Source organism: Semicossyphus pulcher, unplaced genomic scaffold (genome assembly GCF_022749685.1).
Source record: "Semicossyphus pulcher isolate SPU_LCO1_2020_fin unplaced genomic scaffold, fSemPul1.0.p SCAF_23, whole genome shotgun sequence".
NCBI classification, from domain to species: Eukaryota; Metazoa; Chordata; class Actinopteri; order Labriformes; family Labridae; genus Semicossyphus; species Semicossyphus pulcher.
The window spans coordinates 8738298-8763472 of NW_027211697.1; the positions used below are offsets into that span (position 1 = coordinate 8738298).

The 25175-nt window shown below is 40.1% G+C and overlaps 4 protein-coding genes across 4 annotated transcripts; 1 reads left to right on the forward strand and 3 right to left on the reverse strand.

Moving 5' to 3' along the window:
• Nucleotides 1-254: 254 nt before the first annotated feature.
• Nucleotides 255-5947, reverse strand: LOC138602898 (inward rectifier potassium channel 2-like). Its single transcript, XM_069674516.1, has 2 exons — nucleotides 5804-5947; nucleotides 255-3562 (listed from the first exon to the last, which is right to left on the reverse strand). The coding sequence occupies exon 2, from the start codon at nucleotides 3320-3322 to the stop codon at nucleotides 2006-2008; it is 1317 nt and encodes a 438-aa protein (XP_069530617.1). The 5' UTR covers nucleotides 3323-3562; nucleotides 5804-5947; the 3' UTR covers nucleotides 255-2005.
• Nucleotides 5948-6625: 678 nt separating this feature from the next.
• LOC138603105 (inward rectifier potassium channel 16-like) lies at nucleotides 6626-7774 on the reverse strand. Its single transcript, XM_069674776.1, has one exon. The coding sequence runs from the start codon at nucleotides 7772-7774 to the stop codon at nucleotides 6626-6628; it is 1149 nt and encodes a 382-aa protein (XP_069530877.1).
• A 7925-nt stretch (nucleotides 7775-15699) lies between these two features.
• Nucleotides 15700-19876, forward strand: LOC138603176 (5-hydroxytryptamine receptor 3A-like). Its single transcript, XM_069674872.1, has 9 exons — nucleotides 15700-15725; nucleotides 15815-15960; nucleotides 16119-16163; nucleotides 16246-16352; nucleotides 16448-16617; nucleotides 18602-18717; nucleotides 18976-19186; nucleotides 19285-19440; nucleotides 19551-19876. The coding sequence occupies exons 2-9, from the start codon at nucleotides 15865-15867 to the stop codon at nucleotides 19805-19807; spliced, it is 1158 nt and encodes a 385-aa protein (XP_069530973.1). The 5' UTR covers nucleotides 15700-15725; nucleotides 15815-15864; the 3' UTR covers nucleotides 19808-19876.
• A 715-nt stretch (nucleotides 19877-20591) lies between these two features.
• LOC138602832 (Golgi apparatus membrane protein TVP23 homolog B-like) lies at nucleotides 20592-24515 on the reverse strand. The gene is made up of 7 exons (XM_069674415.1): nucleotides 24486-24515; nucleotides 24236-24300; nucleotides 23984-24128; nucleotides 23049-23138; nucleotides 22338-22463; nucleotides 22120-22248; nucleotides 20592-21716 (listed from the first exon to the last, which is right to left on the reverse strand). The coding sequence occupies exons 1-7, from the start codon at nucleotides 24495-24497 to the stop codon at nucleotides 21693-21695; spliced, it is 591 nt and encodes a 196-aa protein (XP_069530516.1). The 5' UTR covers nucleotides 24498-24515; the 3' UTR covers nucleotides 20592-21692.
• Nucleotides 24516-25175: the final 660 nt, after the last annotated feature.

Consider the following 25175-nt stretch of genomic DNA (forward strand, 5'->3'; position numbering starts at 1 on the left):
CTCTCCCCTCTCTAAAATAAAGCCAAAAAAACAACATTTAAGCATGTACACTAAAATGACATCAGAGGTACGGCTTTGTCCACAGGGGGCGCCAAAGTCGACACAAGCTGAAACCTCCTCACCGTAGCTTTAATATAATTTGTCGCTAACAATCAAAGCTTCAACTTCATAATGATTTTGTTGCATTTTTATTGAAAAAAGGACATAAACAGTTTTCAACAACTGCAATATCAATATACAGTATTTGCCTTATAATTTACAAAAAGATAAAAAAATCTGTACAGTCTCTGGTTTGTGCAGGAAGCTGGGAAGACCCTGGTAGAAAAATAAAGACCTAAGACAGGAGAATTGTCAATGAAAGAAATAATGTTTTTATGGTTTTCCTTCCAGAGATGCAGAAAAGTGTTCTGGCTTCCACTGACCAAGCATGAATGTGTCATCTGGAGTAATAGTTTAAAAAGCATTAATGCTCATTCTCATGTAAGACTGGAGTCAAGCCTGCTAAATCCGTCATCAGCAGACTTGATCTTTATAAAGACGAAGCGAGGGCCCATTCAGAAATGACAAAATAACTTCACAAGACCCGCGGTGGTGAAGTGCAAGGGTTAACTGGGGGTGTTTCCAAATTCTGCACATCCGGCTCGCCAAGAACACTGATGTTAATATAATGCAGACTACGTCAAAAGCAAATGATTTAGAGTTTCAACTGCCAACCCCTGTTAGATGACGAAAAGTTTAGGTTTAAAATTGACATCAACTAACAGACGAGTCACGGTTGTCTCTTATATTTACACATTTGGCTTTTGTGGTGCGATGGGAGAAGGGGAGGGGGGGGGGGCATTCTGGTAAAGAAAAAGTGCACTAAAGCTTTGGAGAACACACGGACAGAATCATGCTCGTCTACATCTAGAAATAACATCATAGGCTGCATCTGCAATCTTCAAAACGGATACTTTAAAAGACAAATAATACATTTTGGCTCCTAGATTTCTCTCTAAACATACAATATGTAACTTAGCAGCACTTATCATCAACATTCATAACCTGGGCTCAGGGCTGAGCTTCCTGTCACATTCTACCACCGAGCTGTATTGCACATTAGAACATGAAGACCTGCGAGGAGGGGGCAGCATACTGCACAGCGAATCACCTTTTAATGCTTCTTTTTTTCCTGTGACAACTATTGCAGTGTGTGCTTAGTAGAAGCCAAACCTCCCACCAGGACTGAGACTTTTGTTAAGGCACACATTGCAAAAGATGCCGAACTTAGACAAGGTGATAAGTTGAGGAGCGTAGTGTACTCTTTGCTCATGACATTTGCAAGACATCTTTGTACTGCCTCGCGCCATGACAGCAACACCAAGACCACCACGGTGTTTTGCTCTGAGACCAGCTCGTTAACAAACCTTTGTGCGGGCGGTACAACATCTTTTGTAACCTTTTAAAAAGATTCTTGAGCTTAAAATAAATCCTATTTCGGTTGGCATTTGACGACAAATCTCAAGGTTTCAGGTTTTAATCTTGTTTTAATCTCTTTTTATTTAATTGCCATATGTTATATGTTCAATTAAATTAACCAGTCACAACCTTGTGTGACATTTAGGCCATAAAAAGGGCCAATACACCCAAGATGCTTAATGTGAAATGTGCAAACTGGGAATGGGAACTTAAATAAACAAGAAATTGCACTTTTCTAGCCATCTTTTTTGTTTTTTTTACTATATTATATATTTTTGGAGGGAAGAAACTTCACAGTGTGTTAGGGATGGTATCTAAGCCATTTTATCCCTGTAGCTCGATGCATCCAATTCATTTATTAGCTCTTTCACCATAAAGAATCGCAGGTCTGGATTTCCACGGTGTCTTGTGCCTGAGCTTCTGCATAGAGAACTTTACACCCAGTCTTTTACAAACTGCCATGCATTACAAACAACAGCATTCAGGACCAAATCAAGCTAGTTAAACATACCCTGCAGTGGTATTTAACCCTTCTTTATCTCTGCAGTCATATTTCTGATTCTGCTGTCAAAGGCGTTGATTCCAGGGGCAATGAGTCCAGATTGCATTCAGAGTCCGACACCACATCTGTGTTTGTGTCCTCAAGAGCAAAGACCTCCACACCCCTCATCTCCCTGGTTTCCTCCTCCTCAAACTCCTCCTCCATCTCGACTTTTTCCAGAGCCACCTCATTCTCGTAACAAAAGGAGTTCCTCGGGCTGGAGGCGTTGGAGTTCCTCTCAGATAGTTCCCTGGCACTACACTCGGGCGTGCTGGGTACCTCGTACGTGTTGTCAAAGCGCGAGTAGTCCACTTTGTAGTAGTTATTTTCCTCAAAGAGCACGGGCTCGAAGCGGTGGCCCCAGAGGATCTCGCTGGCCACGTAGGAGCTCCGACACTGAGTGGTCATGGCTGTAGCCTCGACCATGCCCTCCAGAATCACAACGATCTCAAACTCTGATGACTCCAACTCCTGTTTGCTCATCTCATAGAACGGGCTGTCCTCATCAATCTCATGCACAATTGTGATCGGGGACACAAGGAAGATTCTGTCAATGCCACTATCGAAGCCCACGTCGATGTCCACCTGATCCAGAGGGATGAACTCTCCCTCGGCGGTGGTGCGGGACTTAAGTAGCTGGGCCCTGACGTGGGCCTCTACCAGGTGACTCTTCCTCAGGTTACCCACCCGCCACATGAGGCAAAGTTTACCGTCCCTCATGGCCACCGTAGCATAATGGCTGAACACCAGGGTCTCGTTCCTCTTTTTGGGCTTGGCCATCTTGGCCATGACAGCACCGATGATGAAAGCATCGATGATGCAGCCCACGATGCTTTGGAAGACAACCATAAAAACAGCAACGGGGCACTCCTCCGTCACGTAGCGATAGCCGTAGCCAATAGTGGTCTGGGTCTCCACTGAGAACAAGAAGGCAGCGGTGAAGCTGTCCACATTGGAAACACACATCTGAGTGTCATTATTTAAGTCCCCGTAAGAGAGGGCCACTAACCAGAAGACAAAGCCAAAAAACAACCACGACAGCAGAAAAGAAAGGCAGAATACGAGCAGCATCCAGCGCCAGCGGATGTCCACGCAGGTGGTGAAGATATCTGCCAGGTACCGCTGGCCTTTCTCACTCATGTTGATAAACTGCACATTGCAGTGGCCGTCCTTCCTGACGAAGCGGCTCTGATGTTGGTGCCCTGTGTGCACCTTGTTGACATTGCCGTTTCCGTAGCCATTGGGGACGGCAATAGCGGCCAGCTTCATGCCATCTTCCTCAGAGGACACAATGCTGTAACGGTGGCTTCGCACACTCCCCATTGCTACCGCCTGGGAGGGCTGGGCCGAATCTGCTTTGGAAAACAGTCTAAGTTTTTGGTAGAAGCGTTGGAGAAACAGTTTTGAATGATCCCAGGGACAAACTCAAACAGAAAATGTGGACTAGATCCTGCGGGGAACAAGGGCGGCAGGGCCTGTGCTTCTGCAGGCGTGCTGTGCACCTTTGGTGAGGGCAGGTCACTCCTCTCTGACGTCTGCTTTGAACCTCATCAGTGAAGTGGGCTGTGGAAATACCAAGCAGAGAGAAAAACAGTTTTAAAGTAATTGGCAGGAGCCAGAGCAAAGATCAGTGTGTGTGGGTGTGTGGTTACCTGCTGTCTAAATAATGCATTGTTCACTCAAAGTTAGCAGCCTTATTCCTGCTTCTACAGACCATGTAAGAACAATGCAGCTGGAAAGCACAGGAAACATATTGTTGTGCATTATCGGTGGTGGATTAAAAATATTACTCAAGCAGTTAGTTAGCTGACAAAGTGGGATAGGATGTTTACACTGCGTAATGCAAGTATTAATTAGGCAGGTCAGTCCATTGGGAGCTGAGTCAGATTACAGAGTTCATGTGAATCGAGTGAGCCACAGGTACAAAGTAGCAGCTTTGTACAGACATGTTGCATGCATTTAAAAAGCTATTATTTATTAGAGCTATTACATCTCAGTTATTGAGTGCACAGTTACACACATGTGCATAAATGCATATCAACTAATTCTCACTACAATTTGAATCAGCACATTACGTAACGTTTAATGGACCTTGCAGCTTTTCCTAGAGGATGGCTGTCTTTCTCTGAAAACTGTAACCCTGCGTCCTTTGTAACAGAGTCACAAGGACAGCTAAATTAGAAAAGCTATCGACTCGGTGTGTGTGGCCCGAAAGGTCCAATAAAATGCAGCACCACAGGCTACAGCAGGCTAGGGTCAGCCGGACATGCTCTCCCAGTGCCAAAATAACTCCCCACCTCCAATTTGACTCCTTCTCATCTGAGGTTGAATATTTTGTCGAAGGGAAAACAACCAAAAACAGACAAAGTATGACATGCAGACTAGTGGAAACTTTAGTTTTAAACATATATTGACATTTTCCATCATCTAATTTTGTGCGTTTTAAACTGATCTGAAAGGGATCAAATGTCATGTGGGCTGCGGTGTGCAGGACGTGGTCCTAAATCCCGCTTCATCGTCTTTGTTTTTCTCAACTAATGATGTCACTGCTGGGTCGACTCGAAATAGCAACCTGTCACGCACACTACAGGGAATATGGCGCTCCATTCATTCACACATGGCAAATAATTTGCTTTGTAGGATTTCAGCGATTTTACATAATGTTTTAAAAGAGTTTATCTTTTATGTGATACATTTCTTTAAAATTAAACTACAAGATTCTCAAGAAATTTACACCATCTGAATTTCCGTATTATAAGCACAATATCCAGTTTGCCATTCAGTCATGGATTTGAGGGTTTTGGCTGCACAAACGCGTAGATTGCTCTTATTTTATAGTACATGATTGACAAGAAATAAAGATAAAGAGCTGAAAAGATATTTGCGTAGTACTCTGAGACTCCAGCAGCCTAAAGTTAACTACGCAAACAGTGTGAGTCAAACTTTCATGGTGCTGATGCTCTGACTCATGGCACATTTCAAACCAAGGTCCCTCTCTCTCGCTCACACACACTTTTCTTTCTCGCTGATCTTTCATCTGCTCACTATATCACATCCCTTATTGCAGCAGGTTGTTACACGGTGACAGACCAAGGCTTCCATAGGCTGCACGACCTGTGATTGTTTGCTCTGCATGTGTTCTCCTTCAGAGCCAACAGCAGAGGCAGATGGAAACTGGTTACATAAAGCTGCTCTATTTATTATTACACAAATCAATATCTTTGGACGACCATCCAGCAGATTGTTGGGAGCTTTTACAACGCTTGCTATTTTATAATGAAGGCCTATGTACATTTTTTAAAGTAATTTCACATTAATTCAATTTATTTTTTATTGCATCAATTTTATTGTACAGGGTCAGTTAAGTATAGCAGAGTTCAGCTCATGCACAGACATCATGAGTGTAACGGGTAGGTTCAAATCAAGGACAGATTTTGAATGGTTACAGCTTTCTCCAGAGGCAGGTGCATAAAAACTGCAGGCTATCCTACTACTACTTCTACAACAACTACTACTAATAATAATGGTAATAATAATAAAAATGTACCTATACCTATACCTATAACCTATATACCTAAAATATTGAGTTAAATCCAACATAATTTTTCAGAGTTGAAATTCATCACTTATTACAGCACATCACTTGTATTTTGCAATAAGACCACACATCAGTTATTGCAGAGTGTATCAATTCTGCATCATTTTATATCTATACCTGTATATTATTGTTATGTTGTACTCTTCAGTCGCAATCTGCATCCCACTCGTAATTACACATAAACCTTCCCCGCTTATTGCACCTACCTGTTGGTCCTCGCAGTGCGAGTCTGCCGTCTTCTCTCCGTGATAAGTCCCATATGTGCCAGATATGCGCCCTGCACGCTCCCTTTTCTTCTTGCTGCTCTTTTGTTTAGTTCGCTGAGCTTCCCGTCTGGCGCTGCAAATTCTGCCATAACCCTCTCCAGCAATACTGAGGAAGATGTTTGCGGTTGCAAAGACAGACTTTAATAACACGTGTGCTTATCCCCGCCTCCATCCGGCCAGCGGCCAATAGAAAGCTGCAGCGCCTGTTCGAGGGTCTGAGGTCTGAGGGTCTATATTATCTGTCTGAGTGGAAGGTAAGAGCAGTCAGACCTCCTTTTTTGCTTGAAAGACGCAGAAAACTTGACGGTTAAATCTTTAAAAGTATTTTAGCCGTGTTTTTTTCATGAAATTAGTAAAACCACTTAAATTAAGGAAGCACAATTTAAGTTTTTGTATCACGTGACTACGTGTTTGTCCTTTTCTGTCTTACAATTAAGCGAATATAGTAGGCAGTGCACAACAGGCCTACTTTGAAAGTGAAAACTGTGACTAACCACCACTAATTGTAGTGATATGTAGTGCTCTGAGCGCACACAAGGTGGCGATGTAGAGCCAGAAAGGGAAATATACTCACACAAGCACTGACCTCACATTACATGATTGGTATTATGACAATTTGCATGTTTCAGAGTCGATGACAACTTTTATTTGATTGAAATTAATAACAATTCATTTTATTTTCATAAATCATAAAAAATAACAGTTATATAAATATATTTACAAGAAAATATCTTATCACAATGTATAGATATCTGGATCAAGCTACAGACTAGTTTGATGAATCACCTCTCCAGTGATGTCACCATTCACTTGGTTAATGTGTCCGTTCCTTTTGCCTGATTGAGAAAGAGGACTGTGGGACTGACTTCCCCCGGCAGGACGTCTCCCCCTGTCAAACTCCTCCGCGCTGAACTGGGGCACGGACACCCACGTGGTCTCATTGAACCGCGCGTAGTCCACCTTGATGTGCTTCTTCCCGAATTTTAGCATGTCCTCGAAGCGCTGACCCCAGCGGATGTCTGCTGGTTTGTAGGAGGTTCTGGTCTGGTGGAGCATTCCTGTGGAGTCCCCGGTGTAGGTGAAAGACACCACCAGTTCAAAGTCATCCTCCAGCAGGCCGTCAGGGCCCAGGCTGTAGAGGGGACTCCCAGGCTCCAGCTTGTGAATAATGGTGGCCGGTGTGGCGAGGACTATGTCTCGATCCTGGATGTCCAGGTCCTGGTACAACATCACAACATACCCCTGCGGCTTTTTCACATAGCGGACTATCATGGCCCTGGCGACACCCTCCAGAATGTGATTCCCTCTGAAGTCCCCGAGTCGCCATGACAGACACAGAACCCCGTCTCGCTGGTTGACCACTGCGCATCTGCTAAAGCCCACCGTCTGAGCTCTCTTACGAGCCGATGCCATTTTAGCAACAATGATACCAATGATAATGGTGTCAAGAAGGCAGCTGAACACATCTTGAACTGTCACCACAATAATGGCGACGATACAGTTCTCCGTCATCCCCCTGAAGCCGTAGCCGATAGTTGCCTGGGTCTCCATCGAGAACAAAAAGGCTCCGGTGAAGCCGCGCACGTTTTCCACGCAGGGCTCGTTCTCTACATTGTCAATGTCTCCGTGTACGTATGCAATGAACCAATAACAGAGGCCGAAAAAGATCCAGGAGAGGATGTAAGAGAGGGAAAAGGTGAGGGACATCATCCTCCAGCGGATCTCCACGAGAGTGGTGAAGATGTCCATCAGGTACGGGCTCCACTCTCCAGGAGCTTTCTGGAAAACCACGGGGAACCTGCCATCCTTCTGCATGTAGCGGAGCCGCTTACCTTCTTTTTTCATGCCCAGCGTGTGGACTGTAGTGCAGTAGGTATCAATGACGACCTCCTCGCCGCTTTCTGAGCTCATTTTGGCCCCGGCTTTTCCTTTCAGTCTCCTGACGAAAGACAGAGATGAGAAAGAAAATCAATGTCAGCACGAGAGACGTCGTAGAAGAAGTGGGCAGGAGGTACAGCATCTCACTCATTACATGTGGCTAAAATGTAAAAGCCTCTCTGACTTGTTTGTTGATCTAAATCCTTCATGTTTGAGCAAGCAGCCTAGGTCGCTCCGTGCCTCGGGCTATCAGCAGTAAATGGCTTGAGCGGTGCCCGGCTCAGGGTGTGAAAAATGTTCTTCAAGAGCATGAGTTTCTAACTGGTTGATTATTTACCAGAAGTTTCAATACAGTCTGGAGTGTAATCATGCAGTTTCTTTATCCAGTTTATGTTAAAAATACTCAACGAATAAGAGCCATCAAACGATGAGCAGTGACTAGAAACCGTTAAAATTGAGTCTATGTTGTAGAATTGTGCTTCAGTTTTGACCCACATTTATTCCTCATCTATAGCCAGAAGTGATAAACTTTTACAGCCCATGTACTCATATAAAAGCATTATGATCTGTGTGACCTGTATAAGCAAAACAGGTGACTATCTAATTGAACATTATATAGCAGTACAGACTGTTTGGCCTGTAAAAGTGACTGTTCAACATATAAAATCTTGTTGTTTTCTTGATCTAGGGCAGGTGGGCTGCTGCCTGAGCTGGTCTTTGTCCTCAGTGATAGCTTGAGTGTTTGCTACTGTGTATTTTACTGTCTATTTTTATCACTGAGATTACAGAAAAACTACTGGCCCGGTTTTTATGAAACTTGGTGGAAGGGTTAAGCGAAAGCCAAGGAAGACATATGGAGTGGATTCAGGCCTGACACACATGCAAGCAAAAAAATTTGCCATCCAAAGTGATCTGTGTGATGCAACTAAACCAACCACAAAACATGACATCTTCCTACAAACATTACTGTAGCAAAAGATGCAGCACATATGCAAGACATGTTTTTTGTTTTTAAATAATATAACCACAGTAAACCTGCATTGCACATAATACACTGCTGCACTGCACCTAAGTGAACTTTTCCCTAATGTATGTCCCCATTGTTCAGAATGCAACAACACAGCCTTCATTGTACTGTTGAAAAAAATATCAATTTTAATCATTGTGTTCGTGAACGATCTGATTCTTTTGAATGGCTCTTTGATGCGAGTGAGGGGAATCGAGTCGTAGGTGAGAGACGTTCTTTTTATACTCCCCTTTATGTCGAATTACCCCAGGCAGCTTTTTTCAGCTGCAGCTCCGCTATAATAGGTCACATGCACAAATTATGTCACCACAACATAGTGCCGACGGTGAGCAACGTTATAACCCTCTGCCAAGTTTGTGGTTCTTTTGTTGACATCTCTGTAGTCATACAGAGTTGTATCGTAAATCATTGGCAAATCAATGACGCTGATTTATTGTTCGTATATTATTCTGCTGTTTCATTTTAAAAGCTTGCCATTTTAAATATGCCTGTGTGTGTTGACATGGGAGAATATAGTGCAGGCACGTTCGCCAGTCAAAGAGCCATAATTCCCAGCACTAATTTAAATAGGAAATTGAATGATTTGTTCACTAAATTTATCGACTGGACCCGTTAACGTTCTCAGTTTTGTTGTATTTGGCGACACCTTATGGCGATAAAAAGCAATTGCGGGCACATATGTCACAGATAACCAGACGTCCACGGTTGGCTCCGGTTGTAACTCTTGATTTTCCTCGCTGACGGTCGCTTTCCTTTTTAGACTGTTTGCCTTCATCTGAGCGTCGAATTTGTTTCTTTTTCTTTGGATTTTCACTTATTTTTGAAGTTGTATCTGTAGTCATTGATCTTTTCTTTCAGCCATAGTAGATTACTGTTTACTCGCAACGCTCGCAGAGACCGGAAAAGCAGCCGCTTAGCTCCGCCTACCCTCTCTGGCAGACCAACCACTGCTGGCTGATGGAACACGCGTCACTAACTGGGCACCGCTTGTGATTCTTCCACGTAAGTCGTCACCGACAACCAGTCTGTAATACTGCAAACGCAAAGGCTTTCATCAGTCATAGGCTCAATCACCATTGTGTTACCTCATGTGACTTAGATTATACCTTTAACTATTGGTCATAAAAAAATTCCGGACAATAAATATTTGTAGCCTTTGACATCATTTCTAAAAGATGCAGGCCTTCGCAACATCAAATTTATTTTGTTTTCTTATCCAAATTTTATTGACTGAGACAGGCTTTATTTCTGTCCCATGATAAAAAGTCTCTCAATCCTGACCTTGTTCAGGTACTGATTTTTGCCCATGATATACAGTATATAGTTTCTGACAAGATTAGGGCTCTTTTCCATCAAGTCTTATCTCTTTAGTTCTGACTCTTTCCTTCACCTCTGAACAATTACACGAGTCCTAAACTGACTTGTTTGATAGAAATCCAAATAAAGCATGTATGCTACTTTGCACCACTACCCGTTAAAGATCAGTAACATCGTTTTAAGAAAGTATGTCATGGTTAATTAAGCAGAACCTTAACTTACTTTTGTCCTCATGAGGGTAAATTATTATCCTAACAGCTTTCACCTCCAAATGTTTCCTCAAGTGTCAAACTTTAACCACAGCCGCCTCCGTTCCAGTAAGACAGAAATACACTCGAGTCAGGACATTTTTATTATCATCTTTTACTGCACTTCATAAATCTGTCAGCTGCTGCAGTTGTCGCTAATTAGGCACGTTATCAAGTAATTACAATTAATAATCAATATGTTTGCAATTGTACGCAATGTCCTTCGATGCAAAGAGACTATCTGACTTTTATAGTTTTATTGCTCAAATGAATCACCTGTTATGCCACTTTATAATGAATGGTTTCCCAATAGTTATAATTTGTTTGGTGATACTGTGCAGCCAAACAATCTTAACCGAAAGCTGTAAAGCTTTAAAACACAATATTCCTGTCAATCAGATCGATGTTGATCCAAATAAGATGTTTCTGTAGTAAGAATGGTCTGGGTAAGAAGTAACTAAACCCATAAGTAAACAAAAATACTATAAGACTGAATACGCATGAGGCCTTAAACTTAAACTCAACCGCTTGTTACAGCAGTTTGGTGGTTCGAGAAAGCAGTCTAAATTCACAAATGCGCTCACTTCTTTGAATTATCACTACTTCCGTTTGATGCAGAAATGTTGCTGCAAGCTGCGAGCTGCATTTGATGAATAAGTTGAGAAACAAAACAACAGGTTGCCAAGTGAACATGCATTTATAATAAGGTGAATGCTTGACTCATAAGCGGCAGCGTCACAGGTTTCAGACAGCTGCAGCCTGATCTCTGTGTCCAAGGACAAGGACAAGTTACAAGACTTTCAGAGGTCGAGGAAAGAGGTCAACGGGGGCCGACCTGCCCACCCTCCAACACTATGACCCAGGAAACCAGCAGGGAACATTACCAAGACTGTAGAGGTACACCGGTTCTAATATTATCATAGCAACTTTACCTGTGTATTTGTTCTTTAATCTGTATCCCTTTACCTCTACAGAATCATATAGGTTTATTATTTTGACCCTATTTTTCCTTTTATTTCTAATGTTAATCCTTCTATGTGACTATAAGACCAACAGACAAGCAGTAATTGTTAAATGAGAGCACATTGCACCGATTAATTTTGAGTCCAAATTGTAAAATAAATGTCATGATTTTTTATTCCACTACTTTCAAGCTCCAGGAATTATTTTATGGTGCGTGTTTTGATATGAGCGTAACATGTCCTTAAAAATTATTTCCAAAAAATGTCAATAAATGCACCAAATAAAACTGAGACATTATGATTTCACATATTTTAAATGAACACCATCCAAAACATTAAAGGGAAAAAGACCTTAGAGATTTATTTTGTGACAAAGGAGAAGTCTGACATACATATAGGTTTTTATTTTCTATGCTGAGGGGAAAACAACATATTATGCATACTTTGATAATATTAGAGCTCTTCTATTGGCAGAGGACAAAATATAGGAACTGAAAAAGTGCGATAACATCTTTTGTGATGTTTCTATAGTTTATGGCGAAACATTATAAATACATCTTTTTGTCAATGAGGAGTTAATTTTTTATTTTATTATAACAAATGTTCAATTTGGACCCTGCTACAATGATAAAGTAATTTTCCGTATTAATGTCTACTATAGCTCCATTTGGAATCATTTAGTTCAATTCACTTTAAGCTATTTACAAGAAGTCTAGTGCAAAATGTAGCATATTATTCATACTACTGAAATGATACACAAGCCTTTGTTTTCTCCTCTGCTGAAAACATTTTATAGAACCTTTTTTATGTCTTAATTCTTCTTCTTCTTCTTCAAGTCATTATGAGAGTATATATTATATTAAAACACATTTTGTATATTCCAATATTTAACTTACTTTCCCATCAGTTCTGCCCAGCGTTAAACGATGTGTCGCCACAGTTGACGCTACTTCTGTGTTAAGATGGTTGCAGAGTGTCTGGCCTGGTCCTGAGACAAAGTCCCATTTTCTTCTGATATCACAGCAATCACTTCCCTCTGAAACCTTATTGGACAATGTGGAGGAATTTATGACCCATGGAGTATTTTAGAGGCTCCGCCGTGCGTTAACATCAAACGTTGTCGTAAATCTTTCTTGATTAAGAAATAGAAATTGTGTAATTCAGATAGTTTTCCATGATGTGTGCAGATAAAAGGTTATTAAGCAAGTTCATTTTCCAGCTAAGTGCTTATATTTCCCTTCAGATTTCCGTGATTCATTAGACAGAAAGTTAACCTTTGCTCCGCAGGTTGAGACGCTGCCATTGGCACAGGGATTTTCTTTGTCTCAGACGTCCTCCGTTTGGTTCTGATAAGCCAAGAGACATCACAGCTGAACCGCCGGGTTCAAGCTGACTTTTAAGACACATTTATTGGTGTCATTAGAGCATTCAAAGCTGTAAGGAAGAAGTCGACAACTTCAAAACAGCCTTGCTGTGTTTTTAAATAGACCCTCTGAAATCCACTATCAGTGGTCATTATGTATCGCATTTCTTTAAGATGATGTGTGGAGACAGATAAGAGACATTCCTCTGAGAGATAACCTGGAAATAACAGTTCATCTGTGCGTCATAAAGGCAGTAGCTACATAATGAGTAAGTGAAAACACAGACCGAAAGAAAATAGTGTCACTTCCTCAGTACATAATAAACCCATAAACGGTGAAAGTACAGGACAGTGAATCGATTTATTGATTCATGCACTACGTGAGACCAGCTCTGTAGGCTTACAAGTCAACAACATCATCCAACAAATTGTTACTTGTAACTTTAAAAGAAAACATTTCAAGAGATCTCATTTACATAACCATGATGTAAAGGAAACAAGAAACCCTGCCTGAGCTGCCATGTTTTTGTTTTTAGAGCCGAGTAAAACAGGCCTATATTGTATGTAATGATACATAATGTAGGTCATCATCCCTACTACTCCTACATCTGAGAGAGACTCACAGATGTGTCAGGTGTGGGCATGTAGCGTTTATTTATAGTTATGCATCCCTTGTGTCTCTTTGTAGTTTTTCTTGTGTTGGATTTTGATTGTTTTGCATGTCTTTGTAGTTTTTTGGGGTTTCTTTGTAGTTTTACCTCTGTTGTCGTTTTGCGTCTCTCTGTGGTTGTTTTGTGTCTCTTTGTTGTCCTTTTGCATCTCTCTGTGATTGTTCTGTGTCTCTTTGCAGGCATTTTTGTCGATTTGTTGTCATTTTCTGTCTCTTTGTAGTCTTTTTGCATGTCTTTGTAGTTGTTCTGTACTTCTTTGAGGCATTTTGTTCTCCTCAGAAGTCATTTTGTGTCTCTCTGTGTCTTTTTCCAACTTCCTTCAGTGGTTTTGGGTCTCTTTTGAGTCAGTTTGTGTGTCTCTATAGTTGTTTCTTGTCTCTTTGTAGTTTTTTTTTTTTTTTTACATCTCTTTGTAGTTTGTTTATCTCTTTGTTGTTTTTTGGTTTCTTTGTATTTTTTGTGTCTGCAGTTTTTTTTGCAGCTCTTGGAGGTTGTTTTGTATCTGTTTTGAGTCATTTGTGTGTCTTTGTTGTTGTTTTTCGTCTCTCTGTAGTCTTTTGCATCTTTGTAGTTGTTTTGTATCTCTTTGGAGTCACTTTGTTACTCCCTGAAGTCATTTTGTGTCTCTCTGTCTTGTTGCAACACTGTATCGTGGTTTTGTGTCTCTCTATAGTTGTTTTGCAGCTCTTTGTTGTTTATTTGGGGGTTCTTCGTAGTTTTGTTGTGTTTGTTTGATTTTGTTTTGCATCTCTTTGTAGTTGTTTAGTGTCTCTTTGCAGACATGTGTCTCTCTTTTGTTGTTTTCTGTCTCTTTGTAGTTGTCCTGAATCTCTTTAGTTATTCTATGTTAGGTTTTTTTTGTCTCTTTGTAGTTGTTTAGTGACTCTTTGTTGTGTTTTTGGTACATCTTTATCGATTATTTTCTCTTTGGGGTTGTTTAGAGTTGTTTTATTGCATTATCAAAATAAAGGTCAATAGTGCTTTTAAGCCAAGGCTCTGACCTCTGACCCCTCGACCCCAGTGGCCTGTAAACAGTTGGCTTGGTCAGTTTTCCCTCCATAAATCTCATCATTGGATGGGAGGGACAGGATAGTGGTATGTTTTAGTCACTTGATGATTTGAGGATATGAGCCAGAAAGAAGTAGAGCAGTGAGGGGTGTTTGTCTGACATATTTTAGACCACAGGGTGATAACCTCTGCTCTGACTGATTATGATCAGGTCAATCAGGTATAAAACACATTCAAGATAAAGCACCTGTTTCTCAATGGGCCAAGAGTCCAGAAAAAGCAGATTTATACTGCCAAAAGTATATAGGACACGATGTCACAGCCTATAGGGGTTTAAATACTTTAACAATCCCTTTTTGATAAGGTATTATCAACGCCAGCGTTTTCAGGCATTAAAAATAACCATATAGAAATAGTCAATCTTGTCGCTGATGGTCTGGTTTGCTTTTGTAGGTCATATAGAGTAATCATAATTTATTTCAGCTTGTTTCATAACCAGCGAAAAACTCCTCACACTTAACCTTTATTTAACCAGGAGTGAATTACACTATGATAAAGTGTGACTGTCTCACCACCTTCAGCTAGTTTTCTCTGCTTGTCTCTACGTGATATATAAATAAAGTTATCAAGTATTCACTGATAATAAAGAAAACATTCATAACATTTTGTTTTAATCTAATTCTAATCTCAACTACTTTCAAAAATAATACTTAAGACCCGCATCAACCCATCATAACACTTGTAAAGGTGCGTGTAGTATAAGTTATATAGAATTCTCATAATCAGCCTTATATAATCAATGAGCTAATGAGCCATGTCTAAAAAAAAAGAATTCATCATCCAGCTGTCAAAACATGGACGACACGCCTTCCCTCAGTTACCCTGAAACCACAGCCGTCACCGGTCTTTGTCCTGCTCCAGGACATTGAGATCAACTCGTACCTCCATTGTTATGTAGAGCAGCATAATTCAGCGTGAATGACAAAATAGCAGCTGGAGCTACCGCTACCTGAGCACAGGTAAACAGACTGGGAGAATAATTGCATTTCTGTTGTGACTGTTTACCCAGGATCAATGAGGGATTTGCTGAACACTCAGTGTAATTACTCACGCAGTGCTGTTCTTATACACTATTGTGGGCCTTTTATATTGTCTTGTGTTGAGCGTGCATGGTGAATATGTGGTTAAATGCCACAGACAGGCCTATTTAAGTGTCATGTCAAGCTGAAATCTAGAGAAAGCAGAGAAGACGGGGCTGGTTAAAGCCTTGCACACCGCCAATCTGCGCTGTTATAGTCTGATTCCTGCAGGGACACTTTCAGAAATGTTGCGATTTTTCACCCGCAGTGTGTGGAAGGCAGCGCTCTTACTGATTCTTCTAACACTAGGTAAGTGTCTCTTACTTATATCTCATGAAACAAAGCAGTCTGGTCTGAAACTATTCAAAGCTTTTGCTCACATTGATCTCTTATTTCAGGGTGTGGACATGCTCAAACCACCTGCACAAAGCACAGATGTCTGGCTGAAATGCTGCTCAAGAAAAACGTCTTATCTCAACCGCAGGATGAAAACTGCACCCAAGTTATTGAGGTGCCACTCATTGAGTACCAAACGCTGTCAGTTGTAAGTCTATGCATTTGCCTAGAACTTCTTTGTTACCCATTTAAGACCTTAATCTAACCATGATTATTAAAAGTAAAATATGTACAAAACAGTCTTTCAACTAGCTCTAATTTAGTGTTGTTGCTTTGCCTAATCATGTGTATTATCTCTTTTAACAGGACACAAAGAATCTCCGACTTATAAGTCAAATTAGAGCCACACTTGTAAGCTTCAAAATACTTCCACATAAACTAAAAGAGACAAAGATTATGTTTCAAACTCATTCATTTTGATTTTGAACCACAGGCATGGGAAGATCCAGAGCTGAGCTGGAACATATCAGTTTACCCATTCGACAAGGTCATCCTCCCAGTTTCTAAAGTCTGGACCCCAGAGATTCATGTGACTAATGGGTTAGTCTTTCCCACAGCATCAAACTATCATCACATATTCAGTCACGAACCTTTTGAATTTAATCTGACACGTTTGTCGTCTCTTATCCGTGTAGAATTTTAACATCCATGAAGCACAGCTCCCGTGATCTGCTGGTGTACAGTAATGGGACAATACACCACTCGGTGATTATAAATGCGGAGGTGAACTGTGAAGTCAACCTGTTCAACTACCCCTTCGCTGGGGACGAGTGCCCTGTGGCGATCCAAACCTGGAATGCGGACGGTGAGCTGATACAAATCTTTATATTATTTTATTAAAGGTGTTCTGTGATAATATCTAATATATAAATTATTGTGATCATTCTGAAGAAAATTTAGATTTGTTATCATTGGTGAGAGACAAGCGGCTGAAAAATAAACCCTGCAGTTCCCCGAGTGGCCACTGGAGGTTAGCTCTAAGAGCAAGTCACTCCCCATTAGGCTTAATATTAAAATGCCCAACTTTACAGCAGGACATGTCTCTAGTCTGGTACAATGAACAGTTCCAGTCTCTAAAGCTAATTGAGCAATTTTTGACCACTATACCAAGGCTGAATTTATATATAAGTCACCTATTTAGGTTATATCAAAGCTTAAGTTATGCATAATTAGGGGTGTGACCACTTTGAGGGATAGCCGCATGCTGCTAGCATATATGCTATGTGTCATCTCTGCTAATTACAGACACTGAACTTAACCTATTTGTGTTGTTGGTGCCTTTTTTGAGACTTATTCGGACAAATGATATCGCTTGCAGGCAGTTTTTGTTACTAACAGGTCGTCTAAAAGTGTGTGAACTAGCTTTTTTAAGTTAAAATCAAATATTAATTTACTAAATGGAAGGGAATTGGTGTCTGTGCTCATCGTACCAGGCTTGTTAGCTCGTGCAGTGTTTGTCATACACTCATTTATATGTCGGGGCCTGTGCGTGAAGTCAGGTTTCTCGTTTGCTATTCCCCGCTCAGAAAACAACTAGGCTATGATGAGAGGACTGGTTGTTTTAAATTACTTGGTATGTGCTGTTCAGTCGCTGCTCGCACTCCCACTTAGCATGTGGGCAACAAGCTTAGTCTCTTCAGTCTGATAAATAAACAACCCTGGTCAGATTTTACCATAAAGCCACATTGTGGGGATCTAACTGGCCATAATGAATTATCCTTAACTATCCATTCATTTCATCCATTATCTATACCACTTATCGTGTTCAGGGTCATGGGAGTGAGGGGGAGTTCTTTGGACTTTGCACAGGGAGAACATGCAAACTCCACACAGAAAGCCCCCAAGTCCGAACCTGGATTCAGACCAGGAACCTTCTGTTAGTCGACAGCGTCCAGCCCTGGTCATAACTAAATATATGTATAGCTAATAACTTAGATCTTGCTCTTCTTCAACTATAGTCACCTTTTTTCCTCCAAATAAACAACGTGGCGATGGCCAAAATTGAAGCTGCAGTTCACAAACAAGTGGTCATGACTGTTACATTCATTTTATACTTTGGTCTCTGGTTATAACAGTTATGGTGGGTTTCTTTAAAGGTAATGCTTTTAGAAATAGTAGTGCTTCTTCTTTAGTATGGTATTTCAACTATTCAAGCATTACCATTATATGGACTGTAAATGGTAAATGGACTGTACTTACATAGCGCTTTACTAGTCTTCCGACCACTCAAAGCACTTTTACACTACATGACGTTCACCCATTCACACTCACATTTACACACTGATGTGCCAATCTCCAATCAGATCTATGTCCATTCATACCCGATGGTTATGCCAATTTGGGGTTCAGTGTCTTGCCCAAGGACGCTTTTACATGTGACTGTAGCAGTCAGGGAACACCCAACCTACCAATTGAGAGATGACCGACTCTATCACTAAGCCACACAAAATATACAATGCCTTACTTTTTGAAATGAGCATCAAATAAAATCACAATATAGTAACTTACCATCCATCTTACCAGTACATTTTATAAAGTGGAACAAAGATGGGGCTCTTAACATGACCCCATTTGAAACTATCTCTGTACCTGGTATCTCTGTTTCAATAGCTCTAACTAGTTAGAATCTTCTGTTGGAGGGAGAGTTGCATTGTGGGTTATGTTTTGAAAAAAGCATGTAAAGGTAATTCTGATATTTCTTTAATAATGTTGAACCGTACTGCACATTGTGATGGTGTCAGGTCTTAGTCTGTGGAGCGCTTTACTAAAAAAGGTTTCTCTTCTATCAGGATGTGGTACAAGCCTGGAATTCTATTATTTGAAGGTGGTTGATGGTACTCATGGAGATTGGCAAACGACCTATGTGAGCCTGGAGAAACAGAGTATTTCCCGCAATTACATCAAGGTAAGTTCATAAAAGTGTTCAATATTTATTTATACGTACGTTAAGTAAAATTCCTGCAATAGTGGCATTAACCGTATGCATTTAACTTTTAAATATTTACCACTTTCTTTAACCAAATACTGGTATTGTGTTTTGTGATTGACCGCCGCTCAGTCCAGGGTGTAACCTCGCCCAATGACAGCTGGGATAGTCTCCAGCCCCCGCGACCCTGAACAGGATCAAATGCACTTTGAATTTTCTATCTGCTATTCTCCTCAGGTGGGATTAAGCGTGAAATATCTCAACCCCTTCATAACATTAATGCTGCCCAGTATCCTCATCGTCCTGGCCGATGTGGTCAGCTTCGCTCTGCCGCTGAAAGGCGGCGAACGCAACTGTTTCAAAGTCACTCTGGTGCTCAGCTTCACCATGTTCCTCATCATCCTGAACGATATGCTCCCCGGAGACAGCCAGTGCAGCCCCATCATCCGTCAGTCAACATGCATGAACACAAACATACGACACTGGCTGGTCAAATACATGAACAGCATCACAGTTTGAGTAATTAACTGTCTCTCTGTGTTGCAGGAACCCACTTCTGCATTTGTCTGGTCTTCCTGGTGTTCAGCATGTTGGTGTCCATGGTGCTGACAGGGTTGGCCACAGATGGCAGCCTCATTTTCTGCTGCTGGCCCAAAAAAGGTTCAGTCCAAGAAAAGACAGGAAACAAGGAAGAGGATGAGGGTGAGGAAGACTTGCAATGCTTCTGACAAAGAGTATTTATTGGCTTCAAAAGACTATTTTTCCTTTAAACATTGTCTGACCTGCTCTGATTGCTACTTTAATCCTCACAGAAGCCAAAAGTGACATAAGTGTCATTCAGCTGAAGGCCTCAGAGGAAGAAAATCCAGCGCTCAAGAAGGTGGTGGACTTCCTGGAAGATCTTAACGCCAAGACACGGGAATGTGACAGATATCAGAAGATTGCTGAAACGGCGGACAAGATATTTTTCTGGTTGTATTTGATTTTTGGCATGGCATATTTCATCACCATGATTTGTGTGATGGTAATACACACATGTGAAATCAATCACTTTGATTTCTGGTACTAATAAAACAAGCTAGCTGTGTATTAATGCATGCCGATTAGATCTGACACATTTAATATTCACATGCAATGATTCAAAGACTACTCAAAAGCACGCAATACATTTATTACAGTAGTTAAATGTGCTTAACCTCAAATTCACTATAATATGCCAAATATAGTGGGCTGCTTTGTAGTCTCTCAATGTCAGATAAAATATTTTCTGATCAAAGAAATAAAGGATTTAATATTTCACTCGGGATAAAAAAGTTTGTATGGAATGATAACTCAAAGCTTGAAGGTGCTTACATTATAATATATCACAACAAATACAAACATATTCAAGGAGAAGATGCAAAACATGAATGTGCCACATAACCTGCTTTACACTGATGTTCTTTTGATGCCACCTAGTGTATAAAATCATGCACTGCAGACAGACTGCTAACCTGCTGCTCTACTTTCTGCACAGGTGCTCTGACTTGGACCTTATTACATTTTATCAGGGCTTTTATCTTGAGCTGAATATTTCCCTGTTTACCACTATTCAAACAATGCAGATGAAAGGCAGATAATCAGAGGTGATCATATTAATATACTGAAAACTAAATGGGTGTGTTGAATGTAATCTGCAGGGAATTTATAGTGGAACTCAGTCACTTTATATATCCCATGAAACCAGCAGCAGACACCTTTGTTGTAGGCCTACTATAGTTATATAGAGCTAAATAAAGAGTATGTTCACTTAATAGGAAGTTCGCAATGTGCCATTAGAAACAGAAAGACTTCCACTCATAAAGATTGTTAGTTTATTGTAGTCTTATCTTTTCACAGAATACAACAGTTTCCCCAAAGACTTCTAGGTAAATGACCCATTATTGAGTCAAATGACACTCAAGTAGCACTGATTTAAAACATCTGAAACTTCAGGAACTTGCACTTCTCCCAAACACGCACACACAATCATTTATACCATATTGATTTTTAACAAAATAAAGTTTGATTTAAACAACATTCATAAAGTAGTGTATAACTTGTAGTCCATAAACCAGGTTTAAAAAGTGGGTATCAAATATTAAGGTGACAAATCTGTCTACCGAACAAATGATCCCACATTTTCCTTATTGCTGCAGAAGTACACAGTACATTTACAGACACTGGCTGGTCATAAAGGTTTCCTTAAAACTCGAAAACAACATGTGAAATACATTTCATTCTTTAATTTTACAACAATACTTCACTTCATTTATGGCAATGCCTTTATCCAAATCCCTCCAGAAATAAGGCATGTCCTTCAAAGCTCCTGGTTCAAGTTTAATTAAGGCTTATGAGGGCCTGTGTCCACTAACAGCCTTTTTTTTGCGCTGGCAGCACCTATTTTCTACACAAAACCAATGTAGTTCAGCTTTCTCAGCGTCAGCTGTTTCTTGTTGCTGAGCTCACAGGGCCCCTTCATTTGAAGATAGTTCAACATTTGGAACTTCACTGCACTCGTCAATGTCACTTCTCCCTCACAGACAATCAAAAATCAAGAAGGGGCGGGACGTCAGATATCAACTTTGTCATCAACAATGGCAAAGCAGAAGCTTTGGACACGATTCCTTTCCATCAATTGTATGTTTTCTTTGTAAAATTTCATTGAATTAAAGCAAATATCTAGCATACAGAGCGATTTAAAACAGACTTAACAATCAAATTTTCGTAACCTAGCAACAGTAAGTGCTGGCGAGAAGCCCCATGAAATTGAGGTTGTGGGCACTGCCAGTGCAAAAAGCAGCAATTTTTGTGATCAATTTTAAACAGAAATGTATATGAAATTTCCAACACCCATAACCCCTCAGAAAAGACCTGCCATCACAACAGGAAGCATTAACTATAATGTGTCCATGAGGCGTTGTAGTCCATCAACTTCAAGGTCCCTCTGTCGTCATTGCCTTTGGTGAAAAGAATGAAAATGGAGAAGTTATTGCATTGTGTCACTGAGAGAAAAACACATAAAGGGAGGCATGATCACTGTCATAACATTTATTTTAGAATTGATTAAAGTTCTTTTACTTATTTATGAAGTTTTCTTATTTTCTATCTTTTTAATCTAGCTTTTAATTTGCAGTCATTTTATAGCCTCTTTATAAGCTTTTAGAATTGCTTTTACATTAGCTTTATCTCTGATATTTATTTCGTCATAATATAACTTTTTACTGATTTGTATTTTTATAGTTTTTACTATTGTTGTGAATTTCTGTTTCCGTCTGTTTGTTCCTATGCAAAGCACTTTGGGCAGCATGTTTGTGTGTAAGGTGCTATATAGATAAAGCTAGAGTTATGTTGTCCACATACCTGTTTAAATATCTGGGTACCAAGAAAGTTCTTTGCCATGTTTTTCAGGTTGGACCTTCCGCCCACCTTGCATCTAACATAACCATAGAGGTTGGCCCATTGCAGAACAAAGCCCATGATTACTATTGCCTGTTGAGGAAAAAGAAAAAAACATAAGGAATGAGAAATAAACCAAAATTAAGCTTGATAGCCTTCACTTTCCAATACAGGATACTAACCAGCCATTTGATCTTGAAGGAGAAGATGGTGCTGAACACAAACACGACCCAGAAGATGGGGCACACGATGAGTCCGAGCCAGAAGATCTGTGACTCTGCACTGGATGTTGTTTTCATACTGTGTGTCTGTTTAGACAAAAAACAAGGTTTAATTTCATGCTATTCAATAATAATGCAGTTAAAGAAATGCTATAGTCTTTTGAAATTCATGTCCAGTGACCCCATTGTGTCGTATGTTATGTCTGAGGGAGGACAATGCAGCTTTTCTACTCACGCTACATCCAATTGTCCAATTAGGTCATGCAGCTACATTACACTCAAAAAGTTTTAACTAAATGTTACATTTGGAACTTGCAAAATTGCTTCAAGCTCTACTTCCTCTGTGAAAGATTAGATGCAGCATATTTCCGAAAACGCAGTCGCCTCTTCAAAGCTTTGACTATGCCTGTATTTACAAAGATCTCTATCTTTTTCCCGTGAGCCATTTCCTCGCTGCCAAGGTCACGTTTTTGTGTAAAGAGGAAACACGATGAGGCTGTTCAGCTGAGAAAGAATGATTCACTCTATCTTGTTTTTCCTAACCTGTATCCTCCACGTGAGAACTGGTCTTTGTTCAGGAAACTTTTTTTCTTTTATCTTGTGCTGAAAAGAGTCTTTTGTAAATACCAGCAGCTAGGCATATTTGGATGGGCCTGGTCGTCTTCTGTTTACCTTCCTTGACTCATATACCCAGTGGCTGTTTCCATTTGCGTCCACCTGATTCCACCACCGAAGACCCACCAACAATCTGCCGGACACATTCTGGGGAGAAAAAAGTCTGCTGCTGTGGTTTGTTTCTATGAAGGGCTGCACAATTAATCAAAATATTATGGAAAACACAATATAGCACAGTGCAATTACTGAATCACATCAGGTGAAATGAGTAATGAAACAGTATAATGATAAAGTACATATTAAGTACTGTCGTGCTGTAGGATCTCCTGGCCTACAAATCTTGCAGACGTGCAGATTTATACAGACCCCAACAAATGTCCCCTCAAGATTTAATCATTTCATTTAAATATAATGTTCTATTTCCACTAATCATGAATCATGTTGTATTTGTCATATCTGTAAATTAATTGCGATATATTCTTAATATTGTGCACACACACAAAGCATGTACTGTTTTGTTTGTTTATTTTAAATTGTTAGCATTTGCATATTTCCCTCATTAGATTGAGCTTAGCATTTTTTTTGTTAAAGATTTGTACTAAAAATCTTGAATGTTTGCTACTACCACAGAAATCTATCTATCTATGTAACAAAGCAAACACAGAATATTAACAATGTAATAAGGGAAATGCATAAAGGCTAAACATTTGAAATAAATAAAAAGCAAACTAATCATATAACAAAAATATCAACGATTTTTAGCATTTTTTTTCCAGAAAAAAAGCCAAACAGTTTTAGTACCAGCTTATTTAGAGGATTCCTATGTGATACGTGATTGTAAAACATGTTTGGCTTTGGGAAATGCTAACAGGAATGCTAACAGGAACTTTTTACACAAGTCATGTAAGACATTAAATGACTAGCAGGACATAGGACAGTAATGTACTTCCCATGTATTTGTCCTGTTGTTAAAGATACCCTGACCTGCTCACCTTGACAGTCCAGAAGTCACATGACAGCAGGAGGATGATGGTGACCATGCAGGCGATGAAACGACCACTAACGAGATCACACAGTAAGTAGACTAAGATGGCACTTGTTCGGAAGAAGAGATGGAAGAATGAGGCCAGAGGATGTCTGAAACACAGATTCTCGTGTTACGTTTCATAGTTAAGTCAAAACACTTGGTCAGAATATGTTTAAAAAATCCTTTAAACTATAAGGACAAAATTAGGACATCTCACCTAATTGTACCCTTTTTGTGCCCGACGTTATCTTCTTCACCAAACAGAGGGGCGTCTTGGGAGTCCTGAAACATAGAACACATCAGCAGGTTAACGTAATGCTGCACGCACACATCGAGGTAATTCTTTCTTTCTGTTTGTAATGCAGTCTGAAAAGTCATAAACACTAAGAATCTTATCTATAACATCGATTCCGACGAGTACTGTAAAAAACACAAAACAAATATAAACCAAGTTTAGGACCGATCACCTGTCCGTGCATTTTGACAGTTCGGGATGCATTTCCTGGTGACGTGGTGTAAACAAAACCGTGTGCTCAGGACCCCAGAGAGGTGTGGCTTCGAAGATGCCTGACTCAGGTAAGCTTACAATGTGTAGCACAAATATGAGCGATTTATGTCACGTGTCATTGTTCCTGCTGGGTAAATGTTTTTATTTTAAGCTTGTAAGCTCTGCTGAAAGCTTTGGGAAAGCTTTTATATAGTGCGTCTTTTGTAATTAAGTCTCAAAAAAGAATCAGGGAATTAATGCTCCTTTTTAAAATACATTTAATAAATTATTTGGTCTACAAAATGCCAAATTCCCCAAAGAAGTGTCTTACATTCTCAGATTAGAGATAGAAGGAGGATAGAACTAAAACAAGTAAGGCTATTTTTGCTTGAAAACAACAACCAATTAAAATGTAAAAATGTCACCTAATTTCTGTCTCTTGATTTATCAATCAGTTTAATAGTAGGCTAGATGCTAGCTTGGTATGGGTACTTTCATACTAGCTAAGCCTAAATGGGAGCTACTCATTTAATCTGACATTGATCAGGTCCATCAGAGGAGTTGACTTTATTCTCAACATTTTAACTTTATTCTCAAAATAGTTTTTCGACTTTATTTCGAGTTTTGTAATTTCCACTTTATTTTCGACACTTCGGCTTTAATTTCGAAA